Here is a 23,072-nt window from a genome sequence, read left to right on the forward strand (position 1 = left end):
TTCTTTTCTTTAATAACCTTCATATTTCCACCTTTTTGTTTTCTTTTATTCAAAAGAAAAAACAAATAAATGGGAGAGAAATCATATACTTAACCTCACTCCTAGCAATCTTTAACTTCCACATGGAAACAAGGAAAAATATCTAACCCTAATTTCTCTATTTCCTGTTTTACTTGTTCTATGCAACATCGAAATCCAAAGATCCTTTCTAAAATGGTCGGAGTTATCCAATCTTACTGCTCGATCTATTACTCAATCTACTATTTCTGACATTTTTTTAATTAGTTTGCCTTTTTCGTGATCTGAAAATGATTCTTATAATACAAGTAGCCATTATACTACGCCCTCATCTTCTTTGGAAGTTGCTTCTTTTTGATATTTTCATCTTATTTAAAAAATCCATGACAAAGAAGCACAAAACCAGTACATTAGGAAGTATCAACATCAGTCACTCATTAAGCTAGAATAATAATAGATCGGAGTTTGATGTATTTTCAAATATAGTTGAAACCTCATCTGAATCCATTATTAACCGTGATGCCTAAAATACCGATATTTCCAATTCTCAAAATTGTATAGCATCACAAAACAATAATTTTAATTCAAATGACTTGAATCTTCCAGAGTTTTAGTGACCTGATTTTCTATGGTGTAATTTTTTGTTAGTGGCTGGTTGGAAAACTAATGCCAATTCGAGAAATAAGGTGATCATCTTTATTTTTTTTGTTTTATGTTACAGCTCCTATATTTATTTATATTTATTCCTTATTAGACTTTAGCAAGATAAGCAATAAAGTCAAAATAACAATATTGTGCTATCAATTGCTTAAAAGAAAAAAAATGGTTAGATACCAACTAAACCTTTATTTATATAAACCTCTGTCAACCATCATTATTCACAGTAGTAAGGTCAAATTACATTAGTACATGTGAAAATTTGTTCAAACAAGATCTGTAATGTCCTTATGGCTACATATGTAATAATGATACACATACAGTACACATGTCACAGATAGTGTTGCTAACTTTTATTATAGTAAAAAGAATACAATTTCCGAACTACAACTTGATAAATAAATATTAACCAAAGTTGGTGATAATGCGAAAAAAAAAAGCTCAATAAAGTTTTACTAGTTTCTTCTACAAGTCCCATGACTGTTAATAATTCACTTAGTATGAGCTCAGAACTATGGTCTACTAAGATCTACAGCATATATATAAGTCTATAACATCAATACCTGACATTGGAAATTAGATATTGTGATTTAATAACTTTACTATAGAAATAAATGAAAAAAAAAACATTTAACAATAATAACAACAATTTTGATCCTTTAAATATAAACAAAATGTTTTTATTTATGTAACAAATATAAGTATATAAGCTTCTAAGTACTTATAGTGTTCTTTCTTTTTATGTTGCTTCCTACTTTGCTATAATTTTATCTTATTCATTAGTGATGGTTTTTCTTTAATATAATTCATGAAGTAGAGAAAAAAAAAAAAAGATAATATTTCAGTTGGAAAGTAACACTATTAAAAATAACATATATGTTATTCTAAATATACCATAACGTAAATAATAAGTGATGCTCTATGATATCTGATAATCTGCAGGAAAAGATTGTTAAAAATAAAGATTGTTTAAATAAGAACGTTAGAATAAAAAAACTTAAATGGAAACGAAACTACAAAGCATGTTTAAACTGCAGAATAAGGAAAGTTAAATGCGATTTGGGTCCTGTAGATAACCCACATCCACCACCTTGTGAAAGATGTATACGACAACAGAGGGAATGTCTATTTACAAATACTATACGTGAGAATTGCCAAACTATTGTAACTGATACTGTATCCATTAATGCCAATGCTACTTCTGTTTCACAAGAAATTAAATCATTAAATAAACTATCTGATATCAATAACGTACAGGTATCCTGTAAATCTTCCAATGAAGATGGGACAGTTAAATTAGTGAAGTTCCCTGATAGAGAACCCAACAATTTATCCCCTAATGATAAGATAGATAAAATTAAAAATCATAAGGACACATCCAAGCAAAATCTTGAGAATAATATTAGTACACATTTGACAAATAGAGAAGACATAACAGATCATGATGATTTTTCCGGTGGTAAAAAATGGAGATTAGAACTAGCTTCAATGCAAACTACACTGCAATTTTTAGCTGATGCAGCTGGAACAGTTGCAAAACATAATACCGTCGAAAGCGCAAAAGACAAATTAAATAAAGACAATCTTTTTACTGAAAAGTCAAAAAGATTTGTTGATAACAAGCAAGAACCATTATCTAATAACGGAAAACTTACCAGAAATTTGCATAAGTCTGCTATTGCATCATTATATAACTTAAATGGACCTGAAAAACCATTTTCCCTCCTTATAGACAAGTTAACTAAGATTAGACCAAGACCTGACAGAGTACTTTCTGACTTTAACTATATTGGTCCCACCGGCTTGTTGACAAAAGAAGAGGCAGTTGAATTCATTGGACTTTATTTTTCGACTATGCATCCTTATTTTCCAAACATTCCACTTCAGTTACATGATCCAACTGAATTGGCACAATATCCTATATTACTTTGTGCAATACTAACCATTGCTACAAGGTATCACACATTCAATGAAATTGGATATAATAATGGTAGAGATAATAAACGTAATATTAGGGTTCATGAACAACTGTGGGATATTTGCCAAAAACTTATATCTCAAACCATATGGGCTGAAGCTAGTACAAGATCAATTGGAACTGTGCTAGCATTTATTATATTTACTGAATGGAATCCCAGACAAATACACTGGAAAAAAGCTGATTATGCTAATAGCACCAAAGAAGCAAATACGGATAAAAATAAATATATCCAAGCTAATAGTAAAGGTAATGAGGAAAGTACAGGTATTGGTGCAATTAGGAGAAGTGACAGAATGTCCTGGATGCTCACAGGTACTGCAGTTCGTTTAGCTCAAGATATGGGATTTCTTGAAACAAGCACAAAAGTGTTTGTTGCAGCTCATATATCAGATGCTTTGACTTCAATGAATATGAATCAAAAATCCGTCCTCTCTGAAAGCTTCAGTGATATTAGTTTTGAAAGACAAAAATATCGAACTATCACCTCATATGAAATATGTAAAGAAGAAGGTCAAACGAATATTGGAAATGAATTATTTTATTTAGAACAAATATTAAAAGACGACCCAGAGAAAGAAAAGTGGATCGAAATATTAAAAGCCGCTCAAATTGAACGACCAGGTGGTTTAACAGACTTAGAAAGGGAATTTTTAAATGATGAATATATTTTATATTATTCCAGAAATAACGATGAGATTATTCAGCATCAACAACAAAATCAACTTCCATACCCTTTAAAATTCTCTTTTAGTCAGAGAGCCAATATTGAATTAGTACGTATCATACTTATTGGATATGATACAATATACTATGACAAAGGAAGAAGAAAATTGGCATCTAATAACCAAGTACATAATCTCGCTGTTCTTAATATATTAACACCATTAATCGAGGGCTGGTATGATACTTATAGAGAATGTATGAAAATTTTACCTGGCAAAGCTTATGAAATTTCAATAAAGAAAGACAAGAGAACTGTACATAATTACACACAGCAAATTATGCATGAATCATTATTATGTGATTATTATTATTGCCAATTATATATTTATTCTTTAGCACTACAAGTTGATGCAAGAGAATCCAAATTAAGAATGAATGAAATTACTAAAAGTGCTAAATATGTTGCAAAAGCTTACAACGCTGCCAAAGAAATATTGTATTCAGCAGTCAGAGTACATAAATTAAAATTATTAAAATACATGCCAGTCAAATGGGTAATGCGAATAGTTCGTGCCGTTTCTTTCCTGGTAAAATGTTATTTAACTTTGACCAACTCAGGTGAGACGGTCGGGAATTCCGAGGCTAGAACCATTTTAAAACTGTGTTGTATATCTCTTGATGAAACCCTTAATGTTATCAAATTGGCTGCAATAACATTAAAAGAAGCAAGCCCTGATGAACTACATTTGGCGTTAAGATATTCAGCAATATTATTATATCTTTGTAAAGAAATGACTCTAAAAAAGGAACAAAACAAAAAATTATTAGTAAATCGTGAAATCATAATAAAAGAAAATCGTTCACAAGACAATTCAAATGATTTTGCGACTGCTCCTCTATACAAGATTAATACAAAGGATAATGGAAATACACTGGCCTCTACAAATAAAACTAACAAGCAACAGAAAGTAAAAGTATGTGTAGTTCCAAATCAAGATAACAACTTGGACGATTCCAACACTACTAAAAAGTGTAATATGACCATAGTGGAACCATCAAAATCCTTTTCAAATATACGCAACAAAAACAATGCCGATATAATGACAGTAGAAAACGAAGCCTCAATAGTTAATTCCTCCTTCAATCCTATCATACATAATAATGACAATGTTATTTTAGACACTACCATAATATCAACAAGTGACAACCCGTTATTACCTGATAAAGCCATTGATTGGTTTTCGGGAAGTACAAATATTGGGTTAGATTTTGTACAGCCTTGGACAGAAATGCTTGAACAAAAATATCTTCAATATGGTAATACAGACTTTGATACGCTTGATTATAATGCGGAAGATATATATAACTATTTTGGTTATGAATTTGAGAAATAAGAACCATCATAGTTACCCTTGGAGTTATTATATAAAATTCATTGGATATAATAATTTTGATTACCTACTATTTTTTTTTTGATGAAAGCAGAGTTAATTTTTGATGATTATTTTCTTTTATCTAGCATGGCTATTTAAAAATAACTGGTAGGGAAAAAATGCTTTACATAAACCCAAAAATACCTTATTGTATGGTCTGTCTAGTTTATTTCAAACCTAAAAATAACTAACATGGGCTTAATTATTCCACTCCGATAAGTTATAAATCTGTGTTGTAGTTACTATTTAAACTACACAAAATGACAGTCAGAATAAAATGCTTCATCAACCAAATAACTAAAACAAATAATATATAATATTGTTTTTACTTCTTGCATAATTTATATATGTATATCTATTTAGAATGAATGTTCATTAATCATTAAAAAAAGGTGGTGACTATATACACTAGAGATATAAAAATCATCTATTGTCAGTTCTTAACCCTTCTATAGATAAATAAATATATCAATATAAGTCTTCCAGTGACAGAAATTGAGTAGATTATTTTATTAACAAGTATTGCTATGTGTCTATTTGTCATAGTCACATGGAGCATAAATGACTTGAGTAATAAATTTACCTTCATATCTTATAGTACAACCAACACAAACAGTATTATCTTTGATTGATGTTGTTAACAGATGTTTTAAATTTACATGTGGTATGATATTGTTAATCGTATTATTCTTATTAAAATTTTTATTCAAATATGTAGAATTCAAATAAATGGGTAAATCTGGAACTTTATATTTTGTTAAAAAATACTCTTCTGCCTCTTCAGTGGTCATCTTAGCTATTCTTTGAATATTAGAGAATAAAGAGTCTTGATTGATATCCACTACCTTTGATAATGTAAAATCAAAATTTTTATCAAAATTTGTAGCGTTTCCTTCATCATTACTATCCATATCATCATCCAGGTTATCAAATTTAAAAATTTCAGGAATCTCATTAGAATAGTTTACCTTTAGTGTTGGTTTCTCTAATGTAGTAAATTTACGTAAACCAAACATGAAAAATGATGAATTTGAATTTCTTTTATTTATAGAAGAACTTGATCTTGATACACCAGTAAAATCGGTCAATGAAGTTATTGATTTATATGATTGATCCTTCTTATCTTTATTTGCATGTTTCTTATTATGTGTATGAGCAGTTGTAGTCTCTTCACGGAATGGTTCTACAATGTCATATCCAGGCAGTACTTCAAACCAGTTGACTATATTACCTTTAGTATTTGTTGCAGTGGGTAAATAATTCGAATGATATATACCACCATTAATTGAAAATTGTAATTTATATATCCCTGGTGGCAAAAAAAGGTTCTTCATATACCATTCATTATTTTTACTATCATAATCCATGGCTAGTGAATTTGTGTCTTTATTAAAAATAGTTGGAGACGAAGTTTTTTCATTTTTCAACGAATATAACGTGGAAACGATATCTTTACTGATAATAAGAATTTTAGTGTTTGGATCAATACCAGGTAAATGATCCTTCCATTTTAATGTGACTTCAACTGTATCATTAAATATACTTCCCTTGATATCACCATCAAAACCCTTCGTAGATAAATCTTGTGTGTCACCAAAATAGGTTGAAGCAGATGATTTTGATGACAGTGTAGTGTTCGAACTAATGTATTCCGACTTAGCATTTTTTTCATAAAAATTTTCTTTTGTTAAGTTGCCCTTATCAATATCTGTATCATCTTGATTAAATTGATCCTTTTCATTTAAAAGATTTTCATTTTTTTCTGTTTTAGATATCCTAGAACTCTTGGAGCCAATTTTTTCATTAAATTTTCGCAGTACGTCTCGTGAATAACTGCTTGCCATATCAGGAACTACGGTTTTATTAGAGATACTTGAAATGGTCGTACTGTTCACTTCTTTGTTCAACTTAACAGATTCACTCTTCCTAGATTCTTTCATTTGTTGGGTTTTATCACCATATAATTTCAACATAATTCTTGCAGTGGCAGACATCGGTTTTGGTTCTACGGATATATTTTCTTTTTTAGTAGTATTCTTATTATTAGCATTATTAGAATTGTCATTGCCAGTAGGAAAATCAACTGTGTTAGGTGTCAAAGGCGTTAAACTATTTATATTTAGACTTGGATCTAATCGCTTTCTTTTGAAGCCCTTTTTAAGATTTGAACTAAAAAATTTATCTTTATTTTGTAGAACATTTGAATTTAAATCATTTGAAGGGTCAACATTTTCGATATCATTATTATTTAAAGATAAATTGGCCAAACTCTGATCAATCATTTTACCCAAATTTGTAGAAGGAATATCAGACATTATTTATAATTTAAAACCGTGCCAAAAGAAAAAAAAAATGAAATAAGAAAAAAATAAAAACAAACAAATAGAAAGGAATGTGAAATAATAATTGAATTCACTTTAATAAATACGCTTTTTATCTAGTATAACATCAACCAACAAACGATTCACTATTTTTTGCCTCACACTACCACCCGTTACTCCTTCTTAATCCTACTATAAACTTAGATAAATGGGATAGTGTATAAACCTTAAAAGTTATTCTGTGTCAAACTCGTATATAAGAAGTGTATATATACATACGTATAATATCGTTGCATTTATATAAATTTCTTCAAATATTGAATCTTTTGACGTCTACATTTTACAAAAATCTAAACAAAAGACAAAAAAAAAAAAAAAAAGAAAGAAAGAAAAAATCGGACAACGGAACGGAAAATAAAATCGCAATAACGAAATATTGAGGGATTGACGGAATATCATAGTTCCGCACAGGTTTGACATGGCTTTCATTTCTTGTCTTCAAGCTAGAATCGGAAAAGAGAAAATAAGAGAAAGTATATACAGATTCTGAAACCTGGAAGTGGGATGAAAAGTGTTATGAAGAAGCTGCTGATACTAAATGAGATAAAGAAAAAAGAGTTCTATCATAGATCAATTGGAATTTAATAAGACATTATATAAAACGATAGGCTGAAAAAGATTTTCATAACATCATGTGATAATAATAATAATAATAATAATAATAATAATAATAATAATAATAATAATAATAATAATAATAATAATAATAACAAAAATGATAATATTTAGATTTATCCTTGTTACGATACTATAGCCTTTTTCAATTCCCCTTTCTCTAGCAGTATTGACTCATTAACTGGATCATGTCTACATTTAATCATTAATTCATTACACAACTTTTCTACCTCATCCTCAAAAGAAATTTCATCTCTAACTTTAATTCTCCTAATAAAATGCGAACATGATAGCGGGAATTTAGCATTAAAGGTATCATTAGTGGTATTGTTATTCATAAAATTCTTATCATTTATTATTGATTGTATGGATTCCTTATTTAGTAAATGTCTTGTTAATAAATCACATTTTATTACAGCAGTATCATCGTTGTAGTCATCATCATTGTCATCATCACTATTACACGCACTATTACATGCACTGTTGCACACAACATTATTATAATTACTATCGTCATTATACTTATTATCAAATGATATTTGATTGTTAAAACATACCCCACCACAATTACAATCAAATGGTAAAATATTTAAATTGGACGCCAGATCATTATTATTATTAATATTATCCTTTAGAATCATATCTTTGTTTGAATTTTCCCATATATCTGGAAATGCTATATTATTTAAAATTATATCTATATTATTATTATCAATATTTTTCACTTTTAAAATATCTTTGTACCCTTTATTATCTTCAAAAGCGTTATTGAAATCCAATACATCGTCGCTACTAATACTTGTTAAATTATCTAATATAGGAAAAGAGTCCCATATATTATTATTATTATTATTACTATTATTATTACCGTTACTAATATTGTTACTAATATTGTTGTCAATTATATCAGGACTACTATCACAATTACTTGAATTATTATTACTATTGCTATTAGTTATACTTGTAGTATTAACCCATGTATTTATCAAATCAAAACTATTATTATTGGAAGATAAAGGTTGTATATTATTATTCAATTTTAAATCCGTATTAGGTATAACTTTATTATCATTATCATTATCTTCATCATGATGATTACTTCTATTTATATTTGACTCTTTTAGATTGTTGTTAATTTTACTTATTTCATTATTAATCAGAGATTTAATATCATTTTTTTCATTTAAAAATTTCAGTAAAAAAAGATCATCATCATTAAAGGATCTATATTGTTTCAAATCATCCAACAATCTTTTCAGATTAGCATTAATGAAATTAATTTCATTCAGATTCTGTAAGTTTAATTGTTCCAACCAAACAATTTTATTCTCCAAATTTTTCAACTTTTGTTCTTTCCTTTCTCTATATGCACGTTGTGCAATTCTATTCTGCTGTGTTCTTTTGTTTTTGGATTCAACATCCAGCTTTTTTCTTCCAGGTCTGCCAACTTTCCTCTTTATGATTGGAGGATCATTTAGAATATTTTCCTTGGTATCAGGAGCGGTAGTGGTCATTACAACTTATTTTTTTTTATTTTTTATTTTTTATTCTTTATTTTTTATTTCTTATTTTAATTTAAGATTGCCCTATTACTGTTGTTCTTGTTCAATGTTATGTATGATAATATTATTGGTCATATTACTGGTACTCTGTATCTTAAAGATAATATTGTATTTCTATGTATATATCAAAGCAAAAATCGAAAAAATCAAATAAAAATAAAAATAAGAAGAAAAAGATAGGGTGTGTATAATGTATATGCTATTCTTTTTTTTTTTCTCTCGAACTTTACCGACGCAATGTAACTTCACACGAAGAAGTACTAAGACAAAAAAACATCAGAAATTCTCTTCTCGAGGGATAATAATATGGAATTAATGGGAGGGAATTACATAGTATATGTACATACACATATATATGAGTATGCTATTAAATGGTATATATTTACCCATTTTCTTGCCTATCTGTTAGTTTTTAATGCTTTTAATGTTTTTTTATGCTGTCTTGAATAGTAGAATAGCCCATGGACCAAAATAACAATATAAAAAATGACCTTGTTCATGTGTTATGAAAGAACCGAAATTCTTACCGATAATAACATGCCATGTAGGTTCGAATTCCTTATCTAATTTAACTTTGATTTCATGTGCGACGTCTCTCTCCAACGACTTATTGTTAGTTAATGGTGCCATCAATTCTTTAATGGTTGCGAGTATTTGATCTTTCAGATCATCTGACATATCTGTAGCTTTAATAGTAACATCCATTATTGCTTATTTGTGTATTATTTTTATATATATATGCGTATATGTGTATATGTGTATATGTATATATATATATATATATATATATATTTGTACGTTTATATGTTTGTATGTTTGCGTGTGTTTGAAAGTATAATTGAGGTTTTCAGTTATCTAACAATACTGTTGTGTCACACAAAAAGAATCTGCATATGCCACTAGCATAGATTATGTCACCTGAAAAAAGCAAGATAAGTTCCCGTCTTCTTTTCTTTTCTTTCCTCTTGTCTCTCTTTCTTTCTTTTTCACTCATTCCTGCTCTTAGAACGGAAGAACAAAAGAACAGAATCAATGACAACACCGTGCGGATCGCCCTTTGAGCTGATTGTTCTAGAACCCAGAGGGTCTGGGTGTGCGGATGTGCAATTTCAATAAAACATTCTCTTGAGTGGAAGAAAATGAAAAATGAAAAAAAAAATACACAAAAAATGAATAGTATTTGCCACAGAATTATTTGGTGTGATTATCACTCTGTTACAAAGGTTGTTGGATATATGATGTAGCAATATCATGTTAGAATTTCGTTGTAGAAACACTAGTGTATTATCATAAGTCGTGGTTTCAACCAACACAAGGCACTAAAACAGGAAAGAATATATATATATATATATATATATATATATAACATTATGTCTGATATTGACTCTCGTTTGACAACCATCTACACAAAACACTATAATAATGATGATAACAACAGCCATAATACTGAAATTTATTCACTTTTCCAATCCATCCTTAACTCGTATAACAATAAGTTATGGTACCAATTGACTTTACAACTGAAACAGTTGATCAAATTAGATCCTCAATTATCACTAGATCTATACAATGATTTCATCCTATCCTTTCTTTTAGATAAATTGAATCCCTTGGACATTGTCAATTTTCTGCTATTTTCCCAAGATAATAACTATGAACATAATTTATCTGATTTGAGATTCCTGCTAAATACATTTGATAAGAAATTAAATGAATTGAAAAATAAAAATGAACCAAGAAGGAACTATATCAATTATCTGTACTCAAACCTTTTGATTCACTTAGAAATCTCTAAAAACCAATTGTATCTCAACAATATAGTTGTCGGCAAAGATTATCTAAACCAATTTGAATCCCTGTATCTCAATAACAATAACAGCAGCATTTTCTATCCCCGCTCTAATTCCAATTCCAATTCCAATTCTAACCTGAACAGTAGTTTGAAGGAAGAACTTCCGATCTTCATTATAAATAAGTTCTACGAAGTTAATTCTATATATTATGATTTGAAAGGGGACTATAACTCATTTTACACAACAAGTTTGTTATATCTGTCTACTTTAGATAAAAACAATAACAATGTAATTGGTAAAGAGAGTGAGTATGCAAACTTAAATTCCGATCTGCAACTAAAATTATGTATTTCTGCAATCAAAGGTGATAAAATCTATAACTTTGGGGAACTGTTACAACATCCAATCTTAAAAGACTGTCTGCAAACAGATTCCACTGCTCCGAACAGTCCCGTCAACCCAAAACTGAAATATGTCGTTGATATCCTGATCAGTCTATCACAAGGTGATTTCAATAGATTCAATGAATTGCTAAACCAAGCTGCTGAGCCATCATCTCCATACCGTGACTTAAACCTGTTCAACATTACAGGAGAGGATAATCAAACAGATACTTCAACATTACTTTTCTTAAGACAGAAGATTTGCATCATGACCTTGATTGAATTGATCTTTGTTGAAAATTTAAGAATCTTATCATTCGAACAGATCGCCAAGGCAACTCACCTCACTGATAACATCACTGACGTAGAGCACCTCATTATGAAAGCCATTTCATTGGGTTTAATCAAGGGGTCAATCGACCAAGTTAATCAGTTGGTCACTATTACCTGGGTTCAACCAAGAATCATCAATTTGAACCAAATCAAAAAAATGAATGAGAAATTGATTCAATGGAATTCCAATGTCCAACAATTAGCTAACCGCATGGATCAATATGGTTCCTCAATCTGGGTATAAACCAGACTAAATTGAGTCTTTTGCTTTTTTTCTTTCTTTCTTTTTTTTTTTTTTTAAAAATAGAAAAACAACAACATATATATATTTACATATCTATATACAACATATTTTCAGCAAATTAACCACACCCTTCTTCTCCTCCACCCGTATCCCACAAATATCAATGCGTCTTATCAAAACACGAAGCATTATCCTTGAGATCATCACCATGTCATGTGGTCTGTAAATATTGATGTGATTCTACATCCAAAAAGCTTTTGAACAGCATTTGTCATTTCTAACGAACGGGCAGTGTAAATGCACATCCACACACCCACACAAGAAGAAAATTTTCATCCAAACAAGCCCAAAAGAGAAAGAGAAGAGAGAAACACGAAGGAAAGAAACTGAGAACCATATACCTTTTTTTAATAACGAAGTTGACCATTTTGCTTGTTCGACTTTTATTTCTAGAGAGGAATCGTATCCACTCTATTACTTACATCAGTTCTCTTATCTTTGTGTTCATTTTTATCTTCTTATCGAGACTACTAAGTTCAAACTAGCTAAGCCAGTGAATATCAGTAAGTATGTCTGAAGAAAATAATTCTCAAGGTGACATTCCACCTCCACCTCCACCAACTACTGTTGAAGAACAACCGCAAGAACAGGAACCTGTTACTGAAGATGTTCAACAAGAAGAATCTGTCAACATGGAAGGAGAACAAGTAGAGAACAGAGAAGAACAAGAAGGAGAAGAACAAGAGCAAGAGCAAGAGCAAGAGCAAGAACAAACACAAGAACAAGACCAAGAACAAGGGAATGTTCCAATGGAAGAAGACTCTAATGGTAGCTCAGAAAAACCAGAATTACAACCTTATTATCCACCACAACACCAACCTGCTCCACCAGAACCTTATGGTAATGAACATAACTATCCTCCACCACCACCAGCACATCACGGCTATGAGGGTCATCCTCCAACTCGTCATCCACATGATGTTGATAGCGGTGAATTATCCACAACTAGATTGTTTGTTAGGCCATTCCCACCAGATGTCCAAGAATCGGAATTAAATGAAATTTTCAGTCCCTTTGGTCCAATGAAAGAAGTTAAAATCCTTAATGGTTTTGCATTCGTTGAATTTGAAGAACCAGAAGCTGCATCTCGTGCTATCGAAGAAGTTAATGGTAAATCTTTTGCTAATCAACCTTTAGAAGTTGTTTTCTCCAAGTTACCTGCTAAGAGATACCGTGTTACTTTAAGAAACCTGCCAGAAGGTTGCTCATGGCAAGAATTGAAAGATTTAGCAAGAGAGCACCAATTAGAAACGACTTTTTCAAGTGTCAATACAAGAGATTTCGATGGTACCGGTGCTCTAGAATTCCCAAACGAAGATATCTTAAACGATGCCTTGAACAAATTGAATAACATTGAAGTCAGAGGCTCTGTCATCTCTGTGGAAAGAGATGACAATCCACCACCTATTAGAAGATCTAGTAGAGGTGGATTCCGTGGCCGTGGTGGTTACCGTGGTGGTTTCAGAGGTGGTTATGGTGCTCCAAGAGGTGGATTCCGTGGTGGCTACGGCGCTCCAAGAGGTGGGTTCCGTGGTGGCTATGGTGCTCCAAGAGGTGGATATCGTGGAGGTTACGGTGGCCCAAGAAATGATTATCGTGGTGGATACCGTGGTGGATATGGTGCTCCAAGAGGTGGCTATGGTGCCCCAAGAGGTCCTCCTCCTCCGATGGGTGATTACGGTGCCCCAAGAGGTGAATATGGTACCCCAAGAGATCCTTACAGAACTAGAGATAGTGGTGCTCCAAGAGAACATTCTCCAACCAGGTAAAAGAAGAAACAAGAAAGGAAAGGAAAAAAATAAACTTTTATTCTCTTTCTCCTTTCTATTTTTTATTTTTTATTTTTATTTTCAATTTCATCTTTCATTTTTTATTTCTAGTATAGACTATTATTATCTTTCTTCCTTAGATAAAATATGCCTATTTCAATTTATTTCTTTGGCTTACTCATATACAAACAAAAAAACGGAAAAGAACAAAAGAAGAATATCAAGAAGTGGTGTTGAAAAAACTTTTATTCTATTTTATTCTATTTTAAATTTAAATTTACATTAGTATTACCTTTTGTTTTAGATCCCCTTTCCCCAGTAACTTATTATTACTATTATTATAGTCATTATTAAACATTAATTAAAATTAGGAACAAATATATATAGTGAAATTTAGAATTTTATTTTATCTTATTTTTTATACTGTGTTAAATTATGTGAAAGTGTGTGATACTTCTTCTGGAGCAAATGTTTTGATACAATATCTGTAACCAAGAAAAACAAGCAAAATATACAAAGTTCATTTTAAACTCTAAGTACTGAAAGAATTAAGAACTTTTTTTATTTGTGCTTTAGAGTGTATTTGTTATCCTTTTAGTTTGGTTGGAATAGAAGTATTGTATTTCCACCTATCTCTATATTTCATTCCAGTTGTAATATAAAATTATAAAGTTGTTAAACTGCAATAAAATGTTCAAACACCTAGTAATTAGATAATACTAGCAAAAACTTATAAAATAGTTAGATATACAGTAATAATAGAAAAAAAATCAAATAATGATAATGGTGGAATATTTGTACTTGTGATTATAAATTCCCAACAACTATACATTTTAAACAATCTAAGAATTCGCTTAGTTTTGATAATAGTAATGCCTTTTTAGATAATTGAATCCTTCCCTAATATGAGTGGTTAAAAGGGTAATGAGGAGATGTTGACACTTCTTGTGAATTATTGTGATTATTACTCTGTATGAATCATATCCTTATTATCTTGACATAAAAGATTAAAAAAAGATAAATTTGTCACCTATTATTGTATTTTCCTTTTTGTTTGTACCCACGTAGCATTTTTGCTAACTTATTATTGTCATCATCATTATATACTGTCATCTTCTATGTCTTTATTCTAACATGTTAAATGTGTGACAAGATATGCAAGTGAATAGAGATATAAAGAGTAAAACATATTTTGAATCTTGCACACGAATAAGTAGTTAAATATATCTTGTATGAACTCTTCAATATACTTTTGATAATAAGTTTGATAGCTTTTTCTTATGATAACTGTCATTGTGTCATTTCTTATTTCGTGACGTCTGTATTTTGTATGGACATTTGTTATTTTCCCTCTTTTTTTTTTTTTTTTTTTGTTTTTTGTTTTTTCTTTCTTTCAGAATTCGCCAAATATGTTTGTGAACTACAAACCTCCATAATCTGATGATGATATTACCAACTACTGATTAGGTGAAAAACTTGAGTACTGCAGCCTTTGACCAACTTTTAACAAAGCTTTTTCGTGCAACATAACCAATAATTGCACCATTCATTTTTTTGTTAATTATATTAACAACTTTTTTACCTCCGCTCTATAGCCTTTATCTCTATTTTCTTTTGATTGACGATCCTTTATTTGCCAATGGCAACTACATTAAGACTAAGAAAATCTGTGGCAGTAGTATTTTTGGCGCTATATATTTTTATTGGTATACCGCTTTGGTATAAATTAACCAACATATATAGAGCCATATTGCCTGTTGAATATATCCAAACTTTACATGATGCTAAATTTAAAGAGATCCACTTAACCATCCCTGTATTCATCAAATCTGATACATATCGATTCCCAGATATTCATGATGCCGTACAAGTCCAGGTCAATTATTTATTAAGATCCAAAAGACAATATGTGGACTGGTCACTAGAAATATTCCCATACAATGAGACTTTAATTAGTACAGAATATGATTCTAATCGTGATAATTATCATGTGGTAGATTTAGTACTTGATGAATTTATAGGATATAGTCTACCTTATGATTCTATGGTCACCACAATATACTTTAATGATGAATCTGTGGCAAGTAATGATTTACCTTTCTTCATTGCTCAAATCTTAGTAGAACATACATTCCAAATTGAATATAATCAATGGATTTTAAAACCTGGTCAGACAGAACCAAATCAATATAATAGTGTTCTCGATTCCGAGCAATTTGCAATAAACTACACTCCTAATATTCATTTAAGTATCTCTTTATTAAATGGTAATGGCAATCCGGTATCATGGGAAATTGATAAAAGCTTAACAAAGATTTTTACACCTTTCAGAGAATTAATATCTCCATTATATAATTTCACTGTTGATACACAGATAGATCATTTTAATGATTTGAATCTAAATAAATTGAACCAAATCAATAATCCTACATGGCATGATTTGTCCCATATTATTGACCTATCAGAGCTATCATCAAATAATTATTTTGTCGAACAAAATGCCATTAATTTAGTTATTGTTTTTCCAAATAAAAATAATGATCTTAATGGATTAAAAATTTTACATGAGAGCAATAATAATGACAGTAATAGTACTATCACTGCTGCTCCAGTTGAGTGGGGTAGTTTTGTTGTACCTCGTTGGGGGATTTTAATCGTAAACAAGTCGTCTTTAGAAGCAAACTCCTTAATAACAGAAGAATATTTGAATCCAATATTATTGAAATTCATTAAAGATTTACTAAGTTTCTTGGGCATTGCAAATAACAGTAATAAGGGAATCAATGCTGATGATAAAGATTTTGAATATACATCACCATACTTAGTCATTGATTCATTAAAGAGGATAAGAATTATCGAAAACTTAAATAAGTCGATTGACACATTATGGTCTTTGGTGAAACTAACAAAACAGTTTGAACAAATGACTGTTCCTAAAGAAGTCCTACAAGATTTGACTGATGCACTAGATACAAGGTTAGAGTTGATTGATTTATTGAATAACCCATCTAAAGGTAGTGACAAAGATTGGAACAAAGGTTTGATTATGAGTAACCAAATTGTTAAAAATTGTGAAAGAGCATTTTTTCATGGTGAAATGTTGCAACAAAACTTTTTCCCACAAGAACATAAATTGGCAGTCTATCTACCTTTATTGGGGCCATTGACTGTAGTGATATTATCTGGCCTTAAAGCTGTTTTTAAAGAACAGCACGACAACGATGAAAATTCGAAAAAAGAGAAAGATAATTAAATAGAGGAGAATGAAGCTTTACAGATATCTACATGTACGTATTTATGTATCTGTATGAACATATATAACTTTATATAATCAACATAATCTAGATAATAAAAGATATAAAAGAAAGACTATTATTTATAGATGCTCTCTATTATATCTAGGCCTGTGAAAAATGTACTTTAGAAAAAGAGAAAATGAAAGTAAAGGTTTCTGAGGAAAAACAATAAATGAATATTCTTCAAATAACTTAACAACGGCATATGATAATATTTAAGTAAAGTATTAAAAAGGAAAGAAGTAGTCAAGACTAAAGATATTAGCATATCTGTAAATATATTTAGGTGTTTCAAAACAAACGTGTACATTTACCTGTGAGAGTTTACTACTAGCAACTTAGTAATTTCTATCTGACCCAGTTAACTATTTTCTTATATAAATAGCACCATAAAAAACAGTCATCCATGTCTGATATACCACCACAAGGCCCATTAGATACTATACCAAAGACGAATTATCCGCCACTTTTAACGCCAGCAAATTATTATTCTATCAAGCAAATGATTGAACAAATTATCTCAGAAGATCAAGACTATGTATCGTGGAAAATTAAAGATCTCAGAACTGGCGGAACTATGAATACTTTTGTTCCTTCTGATATAATACACTATAAACCTCTTCGAAAGAAACAAATTAAAATACCCTCTACTACCATTACCAGCACTAATAATCAGATAACAACAACAGGTGATAAAATAAATAAAGTACCTCAAGGGCTGACATTTATTCGGGACATATATGAAAATCAAAGGAATGAAGAATTTGAAGAATTACAACCTATTGAGGAATTAAGTTTTGAAGACCAGTTTAAGTTATTAATATTAAATTTGGATGATGACCAAAATAGTCGATTTGAAGTGTTTCACAGAACATCGTTGAATAAAAATCAAGTTAAAAGATTAGCTAGTCTTGTCTGTGGACAGAATATAACTGAGAATATTAGGGTTTTCTTACAAGCAATTGGTAAAGTGTTTGCTGGTGAGATTATTGAATTGACTTTGGAAGTTAGAAAGAAATGGTTCATAAATTATATGATTTGTCAATTTGATAAAAGAAAGATAATTGGTCATAGATTAAAGAAATATTTAAAAAAATTGACTATATTAGTAGAAAGATTAACACTTGATAAAAATATTAAGAGTGATTCTGATAACTATCATACTACTACTAATAGTAATAATAGTAGCAGTAATAGCGGTAATAATCATTTGCTTACAACTTTAGAACAAGATGAAAACGACGATATTAACATAAACGAAAGCGATGAATATTTTGACGACGAAGAAGATAATATGAAAGAGATTCAAAAGGGCAATAAATTATTAAAAGAAGATAACAAGAATACAAATGAAATTAGAGTAGGCCTGATTGATCAATATAATAAATTAGTTAAACAGTTTAATTCAACGGATGTCAGTATAGAAAGGTATAATAATAGCCCAATTTTACCTGAACATATTAGAGAAGCATGGCGACTATACCAACTACAGAGTGATAAACATGTTTCAGGACAGTGGAGATTTAAAGGTGAAGCAAACGGTGAATTGTTTCGTTAAATGAGTATCTACTAATGTTTATTTTCCCTTTCGTTTTTGATTTATATATATATATGTATGTATACTTTTATATATTACCACCGAGCATTCATTGTTACATAATGATTTTGCATAATTTTCAATTCTTCAAATTCATCTAAAAACTGTAAGGATTGCAATCTTTTTAATTCCATTGGATGAAGATTAGAATTTAAAAAATCCCACATGTTTTGAATCTTAACATCTTTATAATTCTTCCATCTATTTGAATAACTTTCTTTTGAATTATATAATAACAAAGTTGGTAAATCCAAATTTCTAGACATCAATAGATTTTCCTTCATTATAATACCGAACCTATTATCGCTATTAGCGCCGCCGATAGGATCATATGATATCCATAATCCAGAATCAAAAACTGTTCTTATTGAATCAATCAAATCCTGCGACTCTTTTTCCTTGATATAACATAGTGTACATTCTGTGATGAAAATTGTGGGAATCTTAACATCAAGTTTTGATTTTAATATTAACAGGGTGTTGTCTAAATCATTTAAATCAGAAGCCACTGCTTCAAATCTACCACCCCATGTGGTATCAATCGGCACAAGGGAATTTTGGGAGGATGAAATAGATTTTAGGATTGATTGTTTCAACTCTACAGATTCTTTAAAATCTAAATCAATATATTTTATTACATGAGGGAAAATATCTTTGTTATTCAAAATTTGCAAACATCTTAAATCAGAACCACAACCGAGATTAACAATCTGACATTGTTTATGAATGAGGTTACTGTTGAGATATTGTAATAATGGTATATCAATTGATAATGTTCTTAAATAGGTACCATAGTTCATCACAGGCTGTGAGCTTTGCATAGCTCTTGTAATCTTTAAGAATAGTCTTTTGCCCTTTAAAGTTGAGATTTTGATAGTATTCAAATATTCAAAATATAATGATTTATAATCTTGGTAAAATTGGTCCCATTTCTCGATGGGATCAATTAAAGCTTGCCTGTTTGTCGGTAAATAGCCCTTTGAGATACAGGCCAATTTAGCTGAGAAGGCATCAAAATCTGTCTGTTGAATAGATTGCATAGTATTGTGTCTACACACGTATTACATATATGTACAAAACCATTGGATATATAATGAATACCCATCCACCTATACATACATAATTGATTTCAAAACACTATTCAAATGACTCAAGTCTTTCGTTTTCTACTCTCCTCTTCTCTTCTCTTTTCTTCTCTCTTCTTTCTCTTCTAACATCACAGTTGTTATTGGTAATGAAGAGATTACAAAGGGGAAACACACTTACCCTACCTACAGATCCGTACACTCACTCTGTTGCAGTCGAGAAACCCTCATTTTCTTGCACTCCTGCCCTAAACAGAAGCCCTAGGGTTTGGTAATTTTTCTTTTCTTTTTTTTTTTTTTTTTTTTTTTTCTTACCTTTTAACGTTTAAGAAAAATTGAAGAAAGAAGATTTAGAAAGATATGAAAAAAAAAGAGGCACTCACTTTCACATAGATACAAGACTATCCATGTACGTGAGTGTGTGGGCTTTGTAGAGCATTTGGATATTATAAGTCTACATGATTCTTTCTGACTAGGAGACCGTCGGTATTTCAGTATAGTGTGAAAGAGAAAAGGGAAAAAAAGAGAGAAAGAAGTGTGTGTGTGTGCCAAAAAAAAAAGGAAATTTTTCAATAAGAAAACCAAAAAACATATTTCAATAGCATTTGCATTTGCATTTTATTTTAGTTTTTGTTTTATTTTATTTTGGCCTCTTAGAATATAGGTATCGTACATATTTCAATCAAACAATTATATTAGAATAGATTATGGGTAATTCAAATTCCAAAATATCTTCTAATAAGAAAATTAGTCATAATGTAACTAATAAAGATAATGCTGATAGTAGTATAAAAAGAAATAAAAATAAATTTAAACAAACTAAAAATAGTTATATATCTAATAATAGTAATGATAATGATTACAACACTTCTATAGCAAAAGGTTCAAAACCGAAAACACTCGTAAAAAAAACAAACAGGCAAACTTCAAGTAACGGTTCTAGTCATGAAAATGTATTTAATCAGCAAAATACATTTAATCCTGTTAACTTGGATCCTGATAATACTTCTAAACCTATCCAAATTTATAGAACTGAAACCATACATTCTGGAAAATCTTTAAAATCTCGTCAATCCCAATCTTCACTAAGAACTAACAATGGATCTATTCTGCTAAAATCAAATGGCAATAACAATACAAACTCTACAACAGCAAGCCCCTTTAGTGTTACCAACAATATGAATAATTCTACTAGTCTACCGTCCTCTTCTAGAAGACGAGTCAGCAATACTCACAGCATTAATAACGAACCAATGACACCAATTTTAAAAAAAGTGGGTACAAATACATCAGGTAATTCACCAATTTACAGTGAGTATGCTATCACAGATGATGATAACGATGATTATATTAATACTTCCATCGAGAATCCAAAATCTAAATCTAAATCTAAGTCAAGACAAAATTCTTCTTCCTCTACATCAAAAAGTAAAAAACATCTTCTCTCCATTAAACGTCATAACTCTATGCATGATATAAGACCGTCTAATGAAAACACAAATCAAACAGATAGTATTCATAATAACAATTTATTAATAAATGCTTCACAGTTCAGACCACGTAGTACTAGAAAATCTGAAAATATAGGTATTCATCCACACATAAAAGAATTATTATCAGGATCAGATAATAATAATAGTAATAGTAATAATAATAAAGGTCTAAGTAATAACAGCACATCAGTTGATAACTCTATCACTAACAGTAATAGCACTAGCGCTAGTAGGCGTGGTTCAAACTCTGCTAGTGCTTCGATTAGTGGATATACAATCTATAGTACTCCTGTTCACACACCTAACATTATTGATGAAAACAAAATGATAAATGGTAACTTAGATGATGTTGATTATTTTAATGTAAAAGTTAGTAGTAAAGCCAAAATCCCTAAAAATATGCATTTTGATGAAGAGGATGGTGAACTAAATTTAAATTCCAAATCAAGTGATGGTGATACAATTGTTGGACAATCAATAACGAACGTAAATAGTTCTGAATTACAGGGCGATATGCCGATGATGCCTAAAAAGAAAAAAGTAGTTGACATTGATAATTGTATCGAAAGATTAATTGATGCAGGATATGCAGCCAAGCGGACTAAAAATGTCTGTTTGAAGAATTATGAGATTGCCCAGATCTGTAGAATGGCGAGAGAAATATTTTTATCACAACCAACATTACTAGAATTATCACCATCTGTAAAAATTGTGGGTGATGTGCATGGACAATATTGTGATTTACTAAGATTATTCTCCAAATGTGGGTTTCCACCAATATCTAACTATTTGTTTCTTGGAGATTATGTTGATCGTGGTAAACAATCATTGGAGACCATTTTATTACTATTGTGTTATAAGATTAAATACCCTGAGAATTTTTTTCTTTTAAGAGGTAACCATGAATGCGCCAATGTGACAAGAGTGTATGGCTTCTACGATGAATGTAAACGTCGTTGTAATATCAAGACGTGGAAACATTTCATTGATACTTTTAACACATTGCCGTTAGCAGCAATTGTAACAGGCAAAATCTTTTGTGTTCATGGTGGTCTGTCACCTGTATTGAATTCGATGGATGAAATTCGACATGTGAGTAGACCTACCGATGTCCCTGATTTTGGGTTAGTAAATGACTTACTATGGTCTGACCCAACAGATTCACCGAACGAATGGGAAGATAATGAACGTGGTGTTAGTTACTGTTATAATAAGGTAGCAATTAACAAGTTTTTAAATAAGTTTGGATTTGATCTGGTTTGCAGAGCACATATGGTTGTGGAAGATGGATATGAATTCTTCAATGACAGAAGTCTTGTCACTGTATTTTCTGCGCCAAATTATTGTGGTGAGTTTGATAATTGGGGGGCAGTGATGACTGTTAGCGAAGGTTTATTATGTTCATTTGAATTATTAGATCCATTAGATAAAGCTGCATTGAAACAAGTCATGAAAAAAGGTAGACAAGAACGAAAATTATTAAACAGTGGTCAAGACACTAGCATTAATAATAATAACAACAGTAACACCAACACCAACAACAGTAATAGTTATAATAATATAACCTCTTAATATTACTGTAGCAGTCTTCGTAAAGAACAACATAAATTTACATCATTCAATAATATTATATATATACATATATATGCATATACATATTCCAATACCTTTTTATTTATTTTTAGTTGATACTATTAATTGAGATTTAC

At 30.2% G+C, this 23,072-nt stretch overlaps 10 protein-coding genes across 10 annotated transcripts; 6 read left to right on the forward strand and 4 right to left on the reverse strand.

Annotated features, from left to right (window-relative positions):
• Positions 1 to 1,596: 1,596 nt before the first annotated feature.
• On the forward strand, positions 1,597 to 4,713 carry ARO80 (Aro80p; the record flags this gene model as incomplete). The annotated part of the gene is made up of 1 exon (XM_064858373.1): positions 1,597 to 4,713. The coding sequence occupies one exon, from the start codon at positions 1,597 to 1,599 to the stop codon at positions 4,711 to 4,713; it is 3,117 nt and encodes a 1,038-aa protein (XP_064715080.1).
• Positions 4,714 to 5,285: 572 nt separating this feature from the next.
• On the reverse strand, positions 5,286 to 7,067 carry SIP1 (Sip1p; the record flags this gene model as incomplete). Its single annotated transcript, XM_064858374.1, has 1 exon — positions 5,286 to 7,067. The coding sequence occupies one exon, from the start codon at positions 7,065 to 7,067 to the stop codon at positions 5,286 to 5,288; it is 1,782 nt and encodes a 593-aa protein (XP_064715081.1).
• An 806-nt stretch (positions 7,068 to 7,873) lies between these two features.
• CAD1 (Cad1p) lies at positions 7,874 to 9,262 on the reverse strand (the record flags this gene model as incomplete). Its single annotated transcript, XM_064858375.1, has 1 exon — positions 7,874 to 9,262. The coding sequence occupies one exon, from the start codon at positions 9,260 to 9,262 to the stop codon at positions 7,874 to 7,876; it is 1,389 nt and encodes a 462-aa protein (XP_064715082.1).
• A 480-nt stretch (positions 9,263 to 9,742) lies between these two features.
• On the reverse strand, positions 9,743 to 10,015 carry DYN2 (dynein light chain; the record flags this gene model as incomplete). Its single annotated transcript, XM_064858376.1, has 1 exon — positions 9,743 to 10,015. One exon carries the CDS (start codon positions 10,013 to 10,015, stop codon positions 9,743 to 9,745), a length of 273 nt encoding a protein of 90 aa, XP_064715083.1.
• A 665-nt stretch (positions 10,016 to 10,680) lies between these two features.
• RPN9 (proteasome regulatory particle lid subunit RPN9) lies at positions 10,681 to 12,063 on the forward strand (the record flags this gene model as incomplete). Its single annotated transcript, XM_064858377.1, has 1 exon — positions 10,681 to 12,063. One exon carries the CDS (start codon positions 10,681 to 10,683, stop codon positions 12,061 to 12,063), a length of 1,383 nt encoding a protein of 460 aa, XP_064715084.1.
• A 569-nt stretch (positions 12,064 to 12,632) lies between these two features.
• Positions 12,633 to 13,892, forward strand: NPL3 (mRNA-binding protein NPL3; the record flags this gene model as incomplete). Its single annotated transcript, XM_064858378.1, has 1 exon — positions 12,633 to 13,892. One exon carries the CDS (start codon positions 12,633 to 12,635, stop codon positions 13,890 to 13,892), a length of 1,260 nt encoding a protein of 419 aa, XP_064715085.1.
• A 1,639-nt stretch (positions 13,893 to 15,531) lies between these two features.
• On the forward strand, positions 15,532 to 17,145 carry GPI17 (GPI-anchor transamidase GPI17; the record flags this gene model as incomplete). Its single annotated transcript, XM_064858379.1, has 1 exon — positions 15,532 to 17,145. One exon carries the CDS (start codon positions 15,532 to 15,534, stop codon positions 17,143 to 17,145), a length of 1,614 nt encoding a protein of 537 aa, XP_064715086.1.
• A 449-nt stretch (positions 17,146 to 17,594) lies between these two features.
• Positions 17,595 to 18,746, forward strand: TAF11 (TATA-binding protein-associated factor TAF11; the record flags this gene model as incomplete). Its single annotated transcript, XM_064858380.1, has 1 exon — positions 17,595 to 18,746. One exon carries the CDS (start codon positions 17,595 to 17,597, stop codon positions 18,744 to 18,746), a length of 1,152 nt encoding a protein of 383 aa, XP_064715087.1.
• Positions 18,747 to 18,820: 74 nt separating this feature from the next.
• On the reverse strand, positions 18,821 to 19,825 carry PPM1 (leucine carboxy methyltransferase; the record flags this gene model as incomplete). Its single annotated transcript, XM_064858381.1, has 1 exon — positions 18,821 to 19,825. One exon carries the CDS (start codon positions 19,823 to 19,825, stop codon positions 18,821 to 18,823), a length of 1,005 nt encoding a protein of 334 aa, XP_064715088.1.
• A 752-nt stretch (positions 19,826 to 20,577) lies between these two features.
• PWA37_001765 (serine/threonine-protein phosphatase) lies at positions 20,578 to 22,935 on the forward strand (the record flags this gene model as incomplete). Its single annotated transcript, XM_064858382.1, has 1 exon — positions 20,578 to 22,935. One exon carries the CDS (start codon positions 20,578 to 20,580, stop codon positions 22,933 to 22,935), a length of 2,358 nt encoding a protein of 785 aa, XP_064715089.1.
• Positions 22,936 to 23,072: the final 137 nt, after the last annotated feature.

Source organism: Arxiozyma heterogenica (genome assembly GCF_036370985.1).
Source record: "Arxiozyma heterogenica strain weizmannii chromosome Unknown scaffold_17, whole genome shotgun sequence".
Taxonomy (NCBI): Eukaryota; Fungi; Ascomycota; class Saccharomycetes; order Saccharomycetales; family Saccharomycetaceae; genus Arxiozyma; species Arxiozyma heterogenica.